General features: G+C 37.4%; 1 protein-coding gene across 5 annotated transcripts in view; it reads left to right on the top strand.

Moving 5' to 3' along the window:
• KCNC2 (potassium voltage-gated channel subfamily C member 2) overlaps window positions 1-11,566 on the top strand; it is a 361,653-nt gene extending 350,087 nt beyond the window's left edge. For 2 of the 5 annotated variants that reach the window (XM_040415728.1, XM_040415725.1), the window contains one exon: window positions 9,741-9,802. In XM_040415728.1, coding sequence (XP_040271662.1) covers window positions 9,741-9,802 — 62 coding nt within the window. Of the gene's footprint in view, window positions 1-8,946; window positions 9,084-9,740; window positions 9,803-11,456 lie in introns of those variants that run through there. The other 3 variants (XM_040415727.1, XM_040415723.1, XM_040415724.1) reach the window with 2 other exon arrangements.
• The last annotated feature ends 5,475 nt before the right edge of the window (window positions 11,567-17,041 follow it).

Here is a 17,041-nt window from a genome sequence, read left to right as displayed (position 1 = left end):
GTCACCCAACAATTAAACAGACAAGTTTTTTTAAACTTATTGCCCGATCTGTTATTCAGTGCAGGCTGCAAAGGTACTTTATTACCAAAAAAAGCTTTTTTCTCACACACAATGAAACAGATGGATTTAACTGTATTTCTTTAAATACCAGAAATGCAGCACAGGGCAATAAGGTACTTTATTGCTCCCAAAAAAAGGTGTTTTTTTTAAACCTAAATGAAACCGATGGATTAACTGAGATTATATTTCACTCTCACAAATGAAGCACAGGGATTTTTACATAAAAACTGGTGGATTTGTCACCCCTACAATGGAACAGATGGATTTGCTAAATTTATGTGCCTGCCTGTCACATGTGTAGGCCTCAGAGTTACTCAAATTTCCAAAAATTGGAATTTGAAGCCCAAAAATGTAACAGCGGTATTTAATGGTTTTATTTGACTGACAGGAATGCAGTGTAGGGCGAAAATGTATTTTATAGCAACAAAAATAAGAATTTTTAAGCAAAAAATGGAACTGCAGTATTTGGCGGTTTTATTGGACTGTCAGAAATGCAGCACAGGGCAAAAAGTTGTTTTTTTAACCATAAATGAAACAGATGGATTTAACTGAGATTATATTTCAATCTCACAAATTAAGTACAGGGGTTTTATACTTCAAAAATTGTGGATATGTAACCCCTACAATGGAACAGATTTATTTGCTGAATTTATGTGCCTGCTTGTCACATATGCAGTGCAGGTCTCAGAAATACTTTACAACAGAAAATGTAAATATGTCACCCCACAATGGAACAGATGGATTTAACTGATTATATTTCACTCTCAGAAATGCAGCACAGGGGTATTTTACATAACAAAATGGGGATATGTCACCCCCTGGGTCCCTGAACTCACAGACAGTATTATTTTCCATTCCCCTGGCATACACTCACCTAAAGAATTATTAGGAACACCTGTTCTATTTCTCATTAATGCAATTATCTAGTCAACCAATCACATGGCAGTTGCTTCAATGCATTTAGGGGTGTGGTCCTGGTCAAGACAATCTCCTGAACTCCAAACTAAATGTCAGAATGGGAAAGAAAGGTGATTCAAGCAATTTTGAGCGTGGCATGGTTGTTGGTGCCAGACGGGCCGGTCTGAGTATTTCACAATCTGCTCAGTTACTGGGATTTTCACGCACAACCATTTCTAGGGTTTACAAAGAATGGTGTGAAAAGGGAAAAACATCCAGTATGCGGCAGTCCTGTGGGCAAAAATGCCTTGTGGATGCTAGAGGTCAGAGGAGAATGGGCCGACTGATTCAAGCTGATAGAAGAGCAACGTTGACTATAATAACCACTCGTTACAACCGAGGTATGCAGCAAAGCATTTGTGAAGCCACAACACGCACAACCTTGAGGCGGATGGGCTACAACAGCAGAAGACCCCACCGGGTACCACTCATCTCCACTACAAATAGGAAAAAGAGGCTACAATTTGCACGAGCTCACCAAAATTGGACTGTTGAAGACTGGAAAAATGTTGCCTGGTCTGTTGAGACATTCAAATGGTGTAGAGTCCGAATTTGGCGTAAACAGAATGAGAACATGTATCCATCCTCTGATGGCTACTTCCAGCAGGATAATGCACCATGTCACAAAGCTCGAATAATTTCATATTGGTTTCTTGAACATGACAATGAGTTCACTGTACTAAAATGGCCCCCACAGTCACCAGATCTCAACCCAATAGAGCATCTTTGGGATGTGGTGGAACGGGAGCTTTGTGCCCTGGATGTGCATCCCTCAAATCTCCATCAACTGCAAGATGCTATCCTATCAATATGGGCCAACATTTCTAAAGAATGCTATCAGCACCTTGTTGAATCAGTGCCACGTAGAATTAAGGCAGTTCTGAAGGCAAAAGGGGGTCCAACACCGTATTAGTATAATGTTCCTAATAATTCTTTAGGTGAGTGTATATTCAGTGCAGGTGCACTTTAAAAATGGGTATATGTCGGCCACTGAACTACAAGAACAGGATTAAATGATTGTCCCTGGCACATATGCAGTGCTGGTGCACTGCTGTTGCACAAAATGGCCGCCGACGCACACCTAACTAACAGACAGATTAAAACTTTTTTTTCAGTCTCACTGGGCTCAGGGCAGAGTACAAAAATTTTGCATTGCACCCCCAAAACAAAAAATGCTGTAGATCGCTGACTTCACACCAAGTGCAGATATCAGAGTCTTTCCTAATGTCTCCCTCACAGCAGCAGCATCCTATCCCTACAACTAGTAAGAGCAGAGTGACATGCGGTGCTACGTGACTCCAGCTTATATAGAGGCTGGGTCACATGCTGCACTTGGCCAATCACAGCCATGCCATTAGTAGGCATGGCTGTGATGGCTTCTAAGGGCACACTAGTTAAACGCTTGTTGATTGGCTGCCCTGCAGCCTTTCAACAAGCGCCATTAAATTGCCGAACACAGAACTCGAACCCGAACTTTTACAAAAATGTTCGGGTTCGGGTCCAGGTACAAAAAACTCTAAAGTTCAGTATAAACAGTTCGGGTTCGCTCAACCCTACTCATAAGAATAGATGCTCCAAAATTTGGATTACATGGGTAATGCAAGTAGTTACTAAAACAGACATGTGAAGGGAGGTTTCGGAATCTTGTTAAACCGGATTTATCAATGGAGAATTTTTAAAAAGTCGCAAAAACTGTTGCAGTATTACTCCAGTAAAGATGTGCGATAGAAAGTGGCATAACATCTCAAGACAGAAAAGTGAGATGTAGAGATGTGCAATATTTGCAAAACTGACGGTTCTCCACATGATAAATCTTCCCCAAAGCTCTGAAGTCTGAACATACAATTTATTAGGCTTCATCTTCTCAGGCTTATGGTGGAGACTAAAATTACTGCAATGACAGGGCCATCGGAAAGTAACAACAAGTTATGTTGGTGAACAAACATTTATTCACTGGTCTTTAAGAGGTTCTACATTCTGAGACAGATATGTTTTGTGAATGAACCTGATCTCCAAGCCAAGCTTTTAGGAACTACATTTTATGAACTGCATGTTTGTTTGCATATGTGCATTCAGACAATTAGATCCTAAACATTTGCAGATTGGACATTCTAGTCCATAAATGCTAGTGTCTTAAGCTCCATCCTTCAATAACATTTGCTATATAGTCAGCATATGTATAAATATTTGTTATTTACTCCTTGCAGATTTCACTAATTATAAGCTTGTTTTTTACTCTGTAGAAAATATTTAGCCTCCTCATTGGGAGGAGTACACTAAGAGTAATGATTATTTCTGAAATGCTACTAGTTCTTTTGTTTTGTTTAGGCTCTGTGTGGAGTTTTTAATATGTATAAAGTGGTGGAATAAAACTGAATTTTATGGATATTGTTTCCATGCCTAGGCACTTCTTCTTCCACAAAACAGCTTTATCAGTACTTTTAAAGAGAAAAATGTTGGGGCAGGTAACGAGAACTGAAGTCATCAGTTTGTCCATGGCTCCATTACTCAGGTACAGTGGACTTGAATGCTGGTTTGGGGGTTAACCCTGGAAGACAATTATACTGAAGGAGCCAACACCCCAGATCACCTCTGATTCTCTTCCCAGTACTTTGCACTTAAGAGTAAGCTTGTCTTTGGCATTATCCATTTCCTCTAAAGCCAACCAGGAAGAAGTATAGGAAGAGTTGGAATTGTCTCAGAGCAACGAAAATGTTGATAAAGGAAGAGGCTCTCACTAAACACCTGGAAAAATGATCATAAAGTACTCCAGAATTAACAACATGGAAGGGCAAACATATTAAGTTTTCTCATTTAGATCAAGATCAAGCTCACTGAAAGTGTGAAAAATGGAGATAAATTATTGTATTGGACCTGGGAACCTTTCATAAGAAGGGATGATGCTCACATTGAGAAGGGTAAAGAAGACTAGATTATCACATTGAACTTGTCACAAGAGTTGATTCTACTTTGCAAGTTGCTCAAAAACAGGCAGGAATGAGTATAATTCTGGGAAGCAGTGGAGCCATTATTTGCATATCAATTGTAGCATTATTTCTCACTTAATCAAATGATGTTTGTGGTCATCTTAAGGGTTTTTAAGCAGTAAAGTAGCCACCATGTGAGCATTTTAGAAAAAAAATCATTGCTCACACATGCGTGGCATCATCACAGCATCCTGTGGACAAAGAGTCTAAAGACTCTTTGTCCACAGGGTGTCAAAAATTATTTACAGTAAAAAAGACTTTCCACACAGTTGTCTTTCTCAGACCCGTTCATTTTCCTAGGCAAACAATTTATCACCATCATATTGTCCTGTTGGTGTTTCTCCTCTTGGTGCAGGTGTTGGTTATGCTGCTATTGGTTAACAGAAAGGAATCTGCTAAGCTGATGAAACACATAAATACCAATGCCATTAAATAACAAAATATACCATGGGCCATTAAACAGCAAAATATTCTAATATGGAAGCTGAACTGCTACATTGTGAAGCTAATTTCTCTAGCAAGTTAGTGGAAACATTAGTAATAGCAATTGCATCAGTGACATTGTTGGAAGCAGATTAAGTATTGTAGTCAAGTTGGTGTCATACTAACAGCTGCCTTTACAGAATGATCCATGTGGTATGGACTATTTGCAAATACTGACCAAAATGTCAAAGTCTTCCTAGACTGAAAGCCAACACCAGGAGAACATCAAATCTGAGAACATAGCCTTAAGGTTAACAGACTAGAGCAATGGAATAAAATAGTTTGCCATGCAGATTATGAACTACTGTATTCTTCTGCAAGTTCTTAAAGGGCATCTGTAAGCAGATTTGTACATATGAAACGGGCTGACCTGTTGCATGTGTGCTTGACAGCTGAAGGCACCTGTGTTGGTCCCATGTTCATATGTGCCTGCATTGCTGAGAAAAATGATGTCTTAATATATGCAAATGAGCCTGTAGGAGCAACAAGGATGTTGCTGTTAAACCTAGAGGCTCTCTCCGCAACTGCCACATCCTCTAGACTTTAATTGACAGGGTCAGGTAGTGTAAACGTCATAATGTCTGGTCCTGTCAATAAAAATGGAGAGGATACAGCTGTTGCAGAGAAAGTGGAGTAATGGCAACTCCCCCATTGCTCCTAGAGGCTCATTTCCATATATTAAAACTTCATTTTTCTCAGCAATGTGGGCACATATAAACATAGGACCAACTCAGATGCCTTCAGCTGTCAAGTGCACATGCAACAAGTCAACCCTTCTCCTAATCTTAGAAATTCAATGTAATCAATTTACAAACATGACATATTTTTGTGATAAAAGAGTGAAAGGTCTAGCTTTCACATGTAGACTGCAAATAACTTTTTATACACGCACATATTCATATCACCAATCTCATATTTTCAACCCATGTTTTTAATTTTTTTATTTTCTACATTGCAGAAGACCTGAAAGTAAACTGTTTTTAAAATTCAGATTTGTTAGAAGGAAATTTGAAAATGATGAAGGGACATATGGAGTTAAGTAGTAAACAAAAAAGTGTTTTATATTTTAGATTCCTCAAAGTAGCCCCCTTTTGCTTTGATGACAGCTTTGCACACTCTTGGCTTTTTTTTCTCAGCTTCAAGAGGTAGACAATTGTTTTCATGTCTTCAATATGAATTTACAATGTAGAAAGTATGAAATGAAAAACCATTAACCATGGAATTAAAAGGTGTTTCTAAATGTTTGACTGGCGCTCTATCTATCTATCTATCTATCTATCTATCTATCTATCTATCTATCTATCTATCTATCTATCTATCCATCTATTGACAAAAAGAGGGAATTTATCATGCCCTGCACTTCAGAATCCTGTATTCAAAAAGTAGAAAATTAGGGTTTATGCAATTTTTTGAGGTCACTTTGTGCAAACCTTTTGCAACTTTTAAAATTTGTCACTCCATTTCTGAAAAGTAGGTGGAAAAGTGGGTTTCACTCCAGTTTTATGACTCGGATTTTTAAGAAGTTGCAAAAAGAGTTCCAAAGCCATTCCAGGAGGGGATGGTAAAGAAAACTGAGGTAGAGTTTCTAGAGAAATCTGTTAGGTATAAGATAAACCAAATTTAACAAACATGTGTCATTTTATATATTTGACACAAGGAACACCAACGCAGACTCAAGCAAAATTGACTTCAAATATTACCCTCATGATAAATTCCCCCCCAAAGTCTAACTCTGATCCAAACAGATTTATTTATGATGCACCTTCAATTTCTTTATATACTTTATAAAAATTTCTCCCATCTGGAAGACCATTTTTTGCACTGCAGTTTTGCATTGTCTTTTCCAAGTGGGTTGACGGTATATAAATGCACATACATGTAGACCAACTGGGTGAGAGAAACCTGCATAATGGAATAGTGTTTTTCCACTGTTTTAGAACTAGACAAGCTATAAAATCATGATCAGTGTTGGTGAGACTGCTGGTAGACCTTATCCTGAGAACAAAGAGCCCCCAGCTAACTTTTGCTAGATGGTTTCATTGTGTTCTATTCCTTTTCTACTATGGAGAATGACAACACAAACATGGCTTACATTAAGGAAAACTTATTTACAGTTGTAAATTTACCAGTTCATTATGTAGTGCAAAATGAACCAGGCAGTCAGATTCAGTAATTTTCAGTTTAAGTTGTATGACTATATTGTCAATTTTAATGAATGGTGGAGCTTTACTCTTTAGAATCAGATAAAAGGTTTTTATTTTGCCCAGAAAATATAACATTTTATTGGCCTGAAAATTTAATTTTATTGTCATTTGACAATAAGTGTTAAAACCACCTGATTAAAATGTAATATTGATTAGAAACACTCCAGGTAAAATGGATACACTATAGTAATCCTATTGTAGGACCTGAAGGGATATGATACAGGCTTTTTAGGAACACCAAAAGGATGGTGTGACTTGTGACATGTGCTGTCCCTTCAGGCTTCACAATATGCATAACTTGGCATATTAGTGTTGCCAGAGTATAAATTGTATCGCACTAAAAATACCATAGTTTGTTATACAATGCTCTAGCAGTGAGAAGCTATGAATAATTAATTATTTATAAATTATCAATTTTCTTCTTAAAAGTTATTCAAAGTTATATAGGTTTTGTAATGGGACTGTTAGGGATTGTACAACCTAATACATTTTTTTTTTTATAAATAGCTGACAATCACATAAAATAGCAAAAGGCGTATTAATCACCTTTCCAATCTCCTGCTCTTTCCATGCCAATGTTTACCTGGTCCAATGACCTTTGTTTACCCAGCTTCCACAATGACATGATACAGTACCTATAGCAAATCAAATTAGAAGCATTAAAGTCATGGAATTGGGTGTTTAAAGACCAGTGGGGAATCAGGGAAACATTGGTAGAGTGACACAAAATTGGTAAAGTTTCCTACTCTGTCCACATCCTCACATGGATCTTGGACATAAGCCTCAAGAATGCTGGAATGGTGTCTTCCAAATATTATATTTTTTATACTTATTAGTTTTTCATGTTAGGATGTGTTTAGTTGATAATGGGAGCTCCTTGTTCTAGACCTCTGCTATTAGTTTAAATTGACAAAGGAGTATGGCATGAAGGATCACGGAGTGCCAATTTAAGTCATTGGACAGTGTGGACCCTCTCAATATGTTTTATAGCGGAGAGTCAATGCAAAGATTACTCTGATAGACTCAATTCTACTATGATCACGTATTCATTTGAATGAGCCCCATGTAATACAACATTCCTGCTGAACTCTTGGTGAGCTGAAAACATGAGCAGGTCTTCATTTAGAGAAAAGATTGAGTGATCACAATGCTTAAAGACATAGCTTAATGATAAACCTAACTCTTGTATTGTAGCATAAAATAATATTACTGATATTTTATGAAAACATTTATTCACTTTGGCTTACAATGAATAGATTATAAACTACCAGGGCAATTTTAAAATATATTTGTGACACAACAGTGCAATGCATTTACCTGCTTTGTCATTTTCATTCAGTGTTTGGATTTCTGAGAGTAATTTGGATGAGATAGCCATGCTCAAAATAACCAAGCAAAGAAGCATTTCTGAAAAGGTTACAGTATAAGCCAGTAGCTATACAACTGTATGTTAAATGATGTTATCTTTGAAGCAACATCATAATATAACAGCTAAAAATAGAGGAATGACACTGTAAAACAATACTGTTCAATACGGGATAAAATGGAAAAATCGACGAAAAATAAAAAAAAATAACAATTAAGTAATCTATCTCTCTATCTATCTATCTCTATCTGTCTATCTCACAAAACACAGGATAACCAAAAATTGCAAAACATGTTAACAATGACCTTGATATTCTTACTAAACATGTATTTAAATTGTTTATAGATGAAATGCTGTTCAATTAATGAAATACTGGCTCTAGAGAATGGTAAATTCATTATAATACTCCCCTTAAATGCATGGTTGCCTGCATTAGCTTGACAGAGTTTGAAACAAATAACTTATGAATGGAAGGTTTGTTTCCATATGCACCTAGGTTCTTGCTGTATAAATATTTGTCAAGGACATTCCAAGACTGAACTTAGCATTTCACATGTCGCTTTTTGTGTATTTTATTATGCATTTTTGACCATACAGTTTAACATGCCATATTGTTCCAGCGAATACAATTGTAGATCAAATCAAGACCCTGGTATGACTATTCTAAATATAATGAAATGTAAGCCTTGCTTCATTTGTATCAATTTTATTTTTAAAAACATTTAATTTCATATGTGGGGTACGATTGACCTATAAATTGTCTCAGCTCTTCATTACTGTTGACATAAACCTTTTTGATGGGCTCATAATTGATTGCATTTCATTTTACTGTTTGTCTCTGTCTTTTTCTGGTTGAATTCAACTGATGTCTGTGCAATATATCGTAAAGGATATGAGAAATCCCGAAGTTTAAACAACATAGCTGGCCTGACTGGCAATGCCTTGAGACTGTCTCCAGTAACATCACCCTACAGTTCACCTTGTCCTCTCAGACGATCTCGGTCTCCTATCCCATCTATCTTATAAAGCAGACTACACCAGTAGAATTCTCTCAAGTATGTTTGACCACATAATGGAAACAATTAAATATAGCATAACTTTAGGCTCTATCCAGACAATATAAACACTGCATAATCTCAACTGGAAATGCTAGCAAACACAATTTGGTCAGCAGACATTTCACTATGATGTTCATAATGTTATTTATCCTGTGGAGTTTGTGCATATCTACTGACCGTCTGATTTCTTTCTGGCAATAAAAAGGATAGAATATGGATGGATCGGCCAGTATATTTAATTATTACATATATTTTCAGGGACATACAGCTATACCAATGTGCTTCCAAATGATAACCAACACTTCATTGAACTTTCATTTCTTGTGAGTTTCTGATCCATTCTGAAGATGTCTGGGATCCTGTCTTTACAGCTCGCAGTGTAACAGATCAGACCATTTGCATGGACCATCCCGTCTACACATCATATCAATGCAATGTCGCAGATTACAGGAGCTACAAAATGGCTCCGAACATAAGCTTGGCATCTTATCATTCGCTAATCAGTTGTCCTGCCAGTAGGATTTTGTTTTTATCTTCTAATTTCCATTGGTATATTTAGATGATTTTTTATTTGTTTAATACTGTGTAATAGAGTACCGAAATGTCTCTGGTTGTTTGCACACAGATAACTGCAAAGAGGTTGTCATTACTGGTTACACGCAAGCAGAGGCCAGATCTCTTTCATAATGGCTTGGGAAGGCACAATACATGTGAAAAAGGTAACTGCCATCCAGGCTTGCAATTTTAAGCTAGCGGGTCTTCTTCTTACACAAGGGTTCTACGTTTCCACATGCAAAATTCTAAGAAGTAGAGATAGAAACTTGTGTACTGCATGTTTTAGTTAAGTGATGAGGGCTGTATATTTTATTGAGGATTTTTTTTTTGACCAGCCTTAAACATCTACAATCAAATTTGGCATTTTTAAAGTCAACTTTTTTAAAATTATTTATTTTGAAATGTGTTTGTCATATATGTTCTTGTTGGTTTGTCTAACCAGTTGTTAAGTTGTTTCATCCACCTCTCTTCAAACACTCAAACTGTGCTTGTACACAGCGAGTTCAAGGCTGCATTCTTTTCTTTTGCGTTTTGCTGTGTTTTATGTGCTTAAAGTATGGTTGATGCTCTACTGAATTGAATTATGTAGAAAGTAAATTACTTATTTTTGACCTAATATAAAAGCCATTAACCATTACCACTTACTGCAGCAAGTCATCTATTTCTAAAGAGAAAATAATGCTCAATTATGCTACATTTTGGAATAGGCCAACTTTATTACTCGAGCTGTTGTCGAGTTATATTTACCAGCAGTATCAGTCAGATTTTAGGAACTTTGTACAATATGAAATACATTCAATATGAAATAGTCAACAGCTAATGAGTGATTGGTTGCCTATTCTTAAAGAGATTGTCCAGAAGTAGTAAAATTGTTCTTTTTACAGAAATGGTGTCACTCTTATTCATGGATTGTATCTAATATTGCAACTTTGCCCAATTAAATTGAATATGGATGAGACAATACCAGACACAGACCAGCAGCAAGAATGGCACTACTTCTAGAACAAAGCAGACCTGTTTTACTCATACAGGACAACTACTTTAGTTTATTGTTAATTCAGTTTTTAGAAAAAAAGCATTTTTTCAAAAAGAACTATACTAAACACTGAAGTCATTCTCACAACTTGTCTATTTTCAGAGTAAATAGTAGGTAGCCTTTTGATTCTTAATTGTGGCCCTTGATATCAGGTCAATTTCACATCCTGTAGTCACTATTACAAACAGTATATCACTTCTGCCTGTGCAGCAGAAAAACGTATAATATAATGACTATAGTATTAACTTATAATGTTTGTAATATTAGATAGATAAATGATAGCTAGCTAGATAGATAGATCATACACAATTTAGGGGAGGATGACTGAAAGGAAAAGTTGACGGAGCACATAGGATGACTATTGATACCCCTTGAAGTACCTAACTGCCCAGTACTCCAGGAGGACAGCCTACTATCTGATTTGCAGGCCTTGTGACATCTGACATCAGTGTTTAGATTACCTGTATTATTAAAAGTTATGATGTTTTGGGCTGGTGATAAGAGGGAAATAGTGTAGGAAAGGCTTCCTGTTAGCAATCTGACCTAAGCAATGTGTTTTATTGATACTGTAATGTTAGTTCTAATGGTATATATCAGATTCAATAGCATGAGCTTCAAAAATTAGTTTATAAAGAAATCAATACTGATTATTATATTTTAGAATACAAATGATATAACAATGCAAACGTTGGTAGAATATTTTAATCAAGGGATTAATACAATATTTGGTGCTGCTGTTATTGACTACAGTGTTATACGGAATTTATCATGGATTTGTCACTGCTGAAAAGGGGACAGTGGAATTTAGCCATAACAAGGACTATACTGGAAAGAAACTCCTGCTGGTGAATGGGCCTTAGATGTATGCCTCTCATGTTTCAAGGTAGTGAATAAGATCTGATGTCCAGCTTGATCTGCAAAGTGCAACAATCATAGACTGAAATGTTTCAGATGCCAACAACCTAAAAGGTCTGTGCTGGCCAATTAGCTGTAAATAAATGTGAGCATGGAATATACGCTATTTTCCTCAATATGAGTACATGTCCGATTGTACCTATCGATCAATGTATGTCTGTAAAATCCCCATACATTTGGATTACCTCACAATCCCTGCAGTACTCTAGTTTGTGCTGTAGACTGTATAGAAATGCACATAAAAGCTGTATGTTAACTTATCAGGATCTGTTTAAACAGGTCTATCCTCATTTATTGCTGTTTGTACTGCAGACAATATATAGTACAGTAGGCTCCAGTTCACTAAGTGGTGCTGTTCCATTAGGCATTGTAAGGCCGATAGACACAAAGCTGCCACAGTGTCTACTGATGTTGTCTTCTGGAACACCACCATTTAGTACTCATGGACTGTGATTCATAACCCATCAGAGAAGTGTCTTGTACTATCTTCCCTTCCTAGAATATTTCATGTTATACATGCCGGAATTATTTTGCCATTGAAAATGTTAGTTAGCTGGCAATTTTTACCATCCATTCTATGAGATAAAATGTAAGTATTACCGAAAAAAATCATGGTGGCTAGAACATATTGATAGTGTGTGCTTAACTCCATTGCTTTGTCATCACTACAGGATCCAGCAGCATAATTATTTGTTGTATAAGAATATTAATTTTATTTTTTTGCCAAGGAAAGAGATATCTTTTTATCTGTGCTGTGCTATAAAAATGTGAATTGTTACTTGTTACTCTGTCCATGATAATGTACATTTCGGTTAATAAAATAAAATATTTTTCCTTTATTTAAAGAATAATTTGAGTTGTCTTTTTATTCTTAATCAAATGAGTAGTTGAAAAGTATGTGATGATTTTTCTATTCATGTGGTCATATGACCTAGTTCTGCAGAATGTAACATGGATTAAATCTAATATCAAAGAAATTACTGAGTAATCAGGACATAGTGTGCTATTATGCTTTGTTAGTACTGGAAATATGCCTAATAGTGGGCAGTAATAAGGTTAATTAGATAAAATAACAACATTGCTTAATGGCTTCATTACCAAGCCATCTTTTCATTTTCACGTTTTTGTTTTTCAGTCTCTACCTTTCCCGAGCCATAACCTTTTCCGTTCACATAGCTACATGAGGGCTTCTTTTTTGCTGGATAAGTTGTTCTTTTTAATGGTACCATTACATTGCATACAATATATTGGGAAGATGGAAAACAATCCAAATGGGGAAATTGAAAATAGTGCAATTTTGTGGGTGCAGTTTTTCAGTTTTTACTGTTCCCTGTGGGGTAAAATTGACTTGTTACCTTCATTCTCCAGGTCTGTATGATTACAGCGATAACATATTTTTATAGTTACGTCTCATTTTTGCAGGGTGATCTGTAATTTGTAATTTTTTTTTTATACCATTTTGGATTGCGTATAGCTTTATGATCATTTTTTATTCAGTTTTGGGAGGTGAATCAACACAAAAATGGTGACTTGGGCATTTTGATTGTTTTTTTCCATTATGGTGTTCAATGTATTGGATAAATACATTTACATTTTAATAGTACAAGCATTTTGGGACATGGTAGTGTTTATTTTTTATGTGGGGAAGAGGGACAATTTACATTTTTATATATTTTAATTGTTTTTTGAAGTCCCTTAGAGGACTTGAATATGCGATTTTCAGATCACTTCTTCTACACACTGCAATAAATTATCATTGCAGTGTATGGGAGATTTGTTATGTTCCTATTGACACCTACCAACTGCATGCTTTCATAAGAACTTCCGCTATAATGGATTCTTCAGAGAGACTGAGGCTATTACAGAGAAGGGATGGCTACAAAGCCATTCAGGCCATAGAAAGCAACCTCAGATATCACCATCTTTAAAGACATTGCCACTGATGTATATATAGTCGCATGTAAGTAGGTAAGTGGCTGAAAATTCTACAATTTCATTTAATTAATCTGCTGCATAGGAAATTATTTTTTAAAGTTGTAGGTGGAGAGTTAAAATTGCAGACATAATGACTGCTTGTTGTTCTCATGATAAACATAACTTAATGCGAGAAGCCCTGGGAGGTGTGGTACTCTAACTGAGTCATCACCCCTCACACCACCCTGGTCTGACTGATGGCCTCACAAAGAGGAGAGCAAGTTAGACTCTGGATAGGAACTAGTTTACATGTAGTAACTTCATAAATTGTATTCAGAAAACCTATTTATATACTGCATCTATAAAAAAAAAAATTATATATATATATATATGAAAATAAAGGTTGTTAAAAAGTTATGGAAATATCTCTTTAAAGTCTATCCTGTTTTTGGTGAAGCACAACTGATAAATATTTGGATCTTTATGTAAATGCACAACACAATTTTGACAAGTTCAGAACATCATTTTGTAAGTGCATCTGTTTTACAAACCATTATCTAATTTGAAAATCCTGTACTGACAATACAGTGCTCTTTCCTGTGACTATGGTTACACTCTGCAGATCTAATAATTTCAAGATAATTTGAACGTTAATCTGCAAATCTAATACTTTTAATCATTGATGAATTGTTTTGGTAGTGAGGCTTTGATATTTGTAAGTTGCATATGATTAAAGTTGAAGAAATCTATCATATCTATAACAATTTATGGAAGAAGGATAACCAGTTATATTATAAGGTAAGTGGAAGTTGAGGAACATTGGAATGTTCTTGTGATAATACCAATTATAACTACAAACTAAAAGCTAAACAATCATTTTCCTAAAATATAATTCAACATAAAACACTCACAAAAAAGAACTAACTCTCTCGATGTCCCTGAGACATACTTACAGGGGTCCCAGGTAACTTTTAGGGTGATTTAATTTATTGTGTTGCCAGGAGAATTTTTTATTTTTCTTGCCCATGTAGAACTTGCAAAGGCAGATATATAGCTCTTCAGTGATAAGATGGTAAATAAAAAGATTGTTTAAACTCTGCAGAGACAAGGGTAGAGTTATAAATCCTGTAAATGCTGTAATCTTAGACAAGTTTTCTACTCATGCACCAAATTTATCACAATGGCTCATACTGGATGATTATTTTGTTTAGTCACTTTTGTCTAATTAAATACGAACTAATGGTTGGCTTACTTTTAGTTTTATGCAAAATGTGCACCTTAGGCCACTTCCCTTTAACACTAATCTATGACCCTTTTCCATTAAGTACAGAATAATAAGACTCACTACAAAATACAGACATACATACATACATAAACGGGCCAACTTAATGGTACCCTGTGGCTGGTAGAGACAATAAATCTGCTCCGTCTGTAAAAGACGTGAGCAGTCTTACCAGACCCTTGTAGATACTGGGATAGGTCTGAGATGACAGGAGCAGGAGACACTGGATGTATGCCGTGCGAGAGCTTGTGGATCTGCCGTGTAGATGGAGCAATAGGACTGGTCCTATATAACCCTACCAAAAGGTGGAGGGGGCTATTTTACTTCTACCTATCTACACAGAGCACTTGCCCTGGAAAGGGCGACCCCGTCCGGATGCCTGCCCCTATCTTGGACCTAATCCTTAAAACTCCAAACAATTTGCCAGTGCAAAGAATAAAAGTGCTTCCAATGACCTCCCGACATGGCACGTTTCTGTCCGCGACTTTTCAGGGGAGTAAATGCAGGAAGATGACGGATAGATAACCACAGGTATATGGCCTGAGGCTAAATAAACACTGGGAAGAAAACAAGCAGCAAAGGCTTGTATCCGCTATCCCAGGGTGGTGGGATGCGGTCTTGCACAGGAGGTGTAGTCCAGATGGGCCGGTGATCACGTGGGATGCAAAGTGTATGCATCTCCATGGTAACGATAAGGATATATTGCTGTGAATCGGCTAATGGCATTTAGCGCAGGAAAAGAGGTAACAGGTTGAATGTGATGCAGACATTGTTAAAATAAATGCTAAATAGGTAACATTAAATAAGGCGATGCGCAGACAATGATGCGCATAAGTGATAAAAACAGCGTGCAGTCAGAGCACAACATTTGATCATATGGTGCGCATATATCCATCCCAAAAATTGCTCATGCGCCCTCAGTGACGCATCGTCTTCACATTCGGTTTTTGGGTCGACATCTGTATAACCCTAATTGCGCACTGTTTAACTGTATATCATGCTGGGGCTGCGCCTTTACTGCGCATCCACATGCATTTATGCAATCCCAACTGCGCACCATATGATCAAATGTTGTGCTCTGACTGCACGCTGTTTGTATCACTTATGCGCATCATTGTCTGCACATCGCCTTATTTAATGTTACCTATTTAACATTTATTTTAACAATGTCTGCATCACATTCAACCTGTTACCTCTTTCCCTGCACTAAATGCCATTAGCCGATTCACGGCAATATATCCTTATCGTTACCATGGAGATGCATACACTTTGCATCCCACGTGATCACTGGCCCATCTGCATTGGCCGTGAGATCTATTGTTCCGCCCATTCCCTGCTGCTAGTACCGCTCATCCCACGTGGTGTCGCCGGCGTGTGACGTCACTTGCTGCGTCTGTGTCTAGTCTCGTGCGTGATGCCTCTGCCCAGGTTATCCTGACGCGCGTGTCTCGTGACCGGGAGAGTCGCGGCGCTCCTGTGTGGCGTCGCATCCCGATGACCGCAGTGAGGAGGAGGTGCGACGGAGGAGGGGCGCGAATATTTAAAGTCCACTACCTAGGTATACTACTGCGGCTGGTTTATATCATTGTCTCCCCCAACCAGAGGGGACTCACTTGATAGTGGATCATTGTAACCCCCTGACCGTCCAGCATAGGACTACACCTCCTGTGAAAGACCGCATCCCACCACCCTGGGATAGCGGATACAAGCCTTTGCTGCTTGTTTTCTTCCCAGTGTTTATTTAGCCTCAGGCCATATACCTGTGGTTATCTATCCGTCATTTTCCTGCATTTTCTCCCCTGAAGAGTCACGGACAGAAATGTGCCACGTCGGGAGGTCATTGAAAGCACTTTTATTCTTTGCACTGGCAAATTGTTTGTAGTTTTAGGGATTAGGTCCAAGATAGGGGCAGGCATCCGGACGGGGTCGCCCTTTCCAGGGCGAGTGCTCTGTGTAGATAGGTAGAAGTAAAATAGCCCCCTCCACCTTTTGGTAGGGTTATATAGGACCAGTCCTATTGCTCCATCTACACGGCTACACGGCAGATCCACAAGCTCTCGCACGGCATACATCCAGTGTCTCCTGCTCCTGTCATCTCAGACCTATCCCAGTATCTACAAGGGTCTGGTAAGACTGCTCACGTCTTTCACAGACGGAGCAGATTTATTGTCTCTACCAGCCACAGGGTACCATTAAGTTGGCCCATTTATGTATGTATGTCTGT

The sequence above is a fragment of the Bufo bufo genome, chromosome 1 (assembly GCF_905171765.1).
Source record: "Bufo bufo chromosome 1, aBufBuf1.1, whole genome shotgun sequence".
NCBI classification, from domain to species: Eukaryota; Metazoa; Chordata; class Amphibia; order Anura; family Bufonidae; genus Bufo; species Bufo bufo.
Note: the sequence above shows the minus strand (reverse complement) of the source record. Positions and strands in the feature narration are given on the sequence as shown.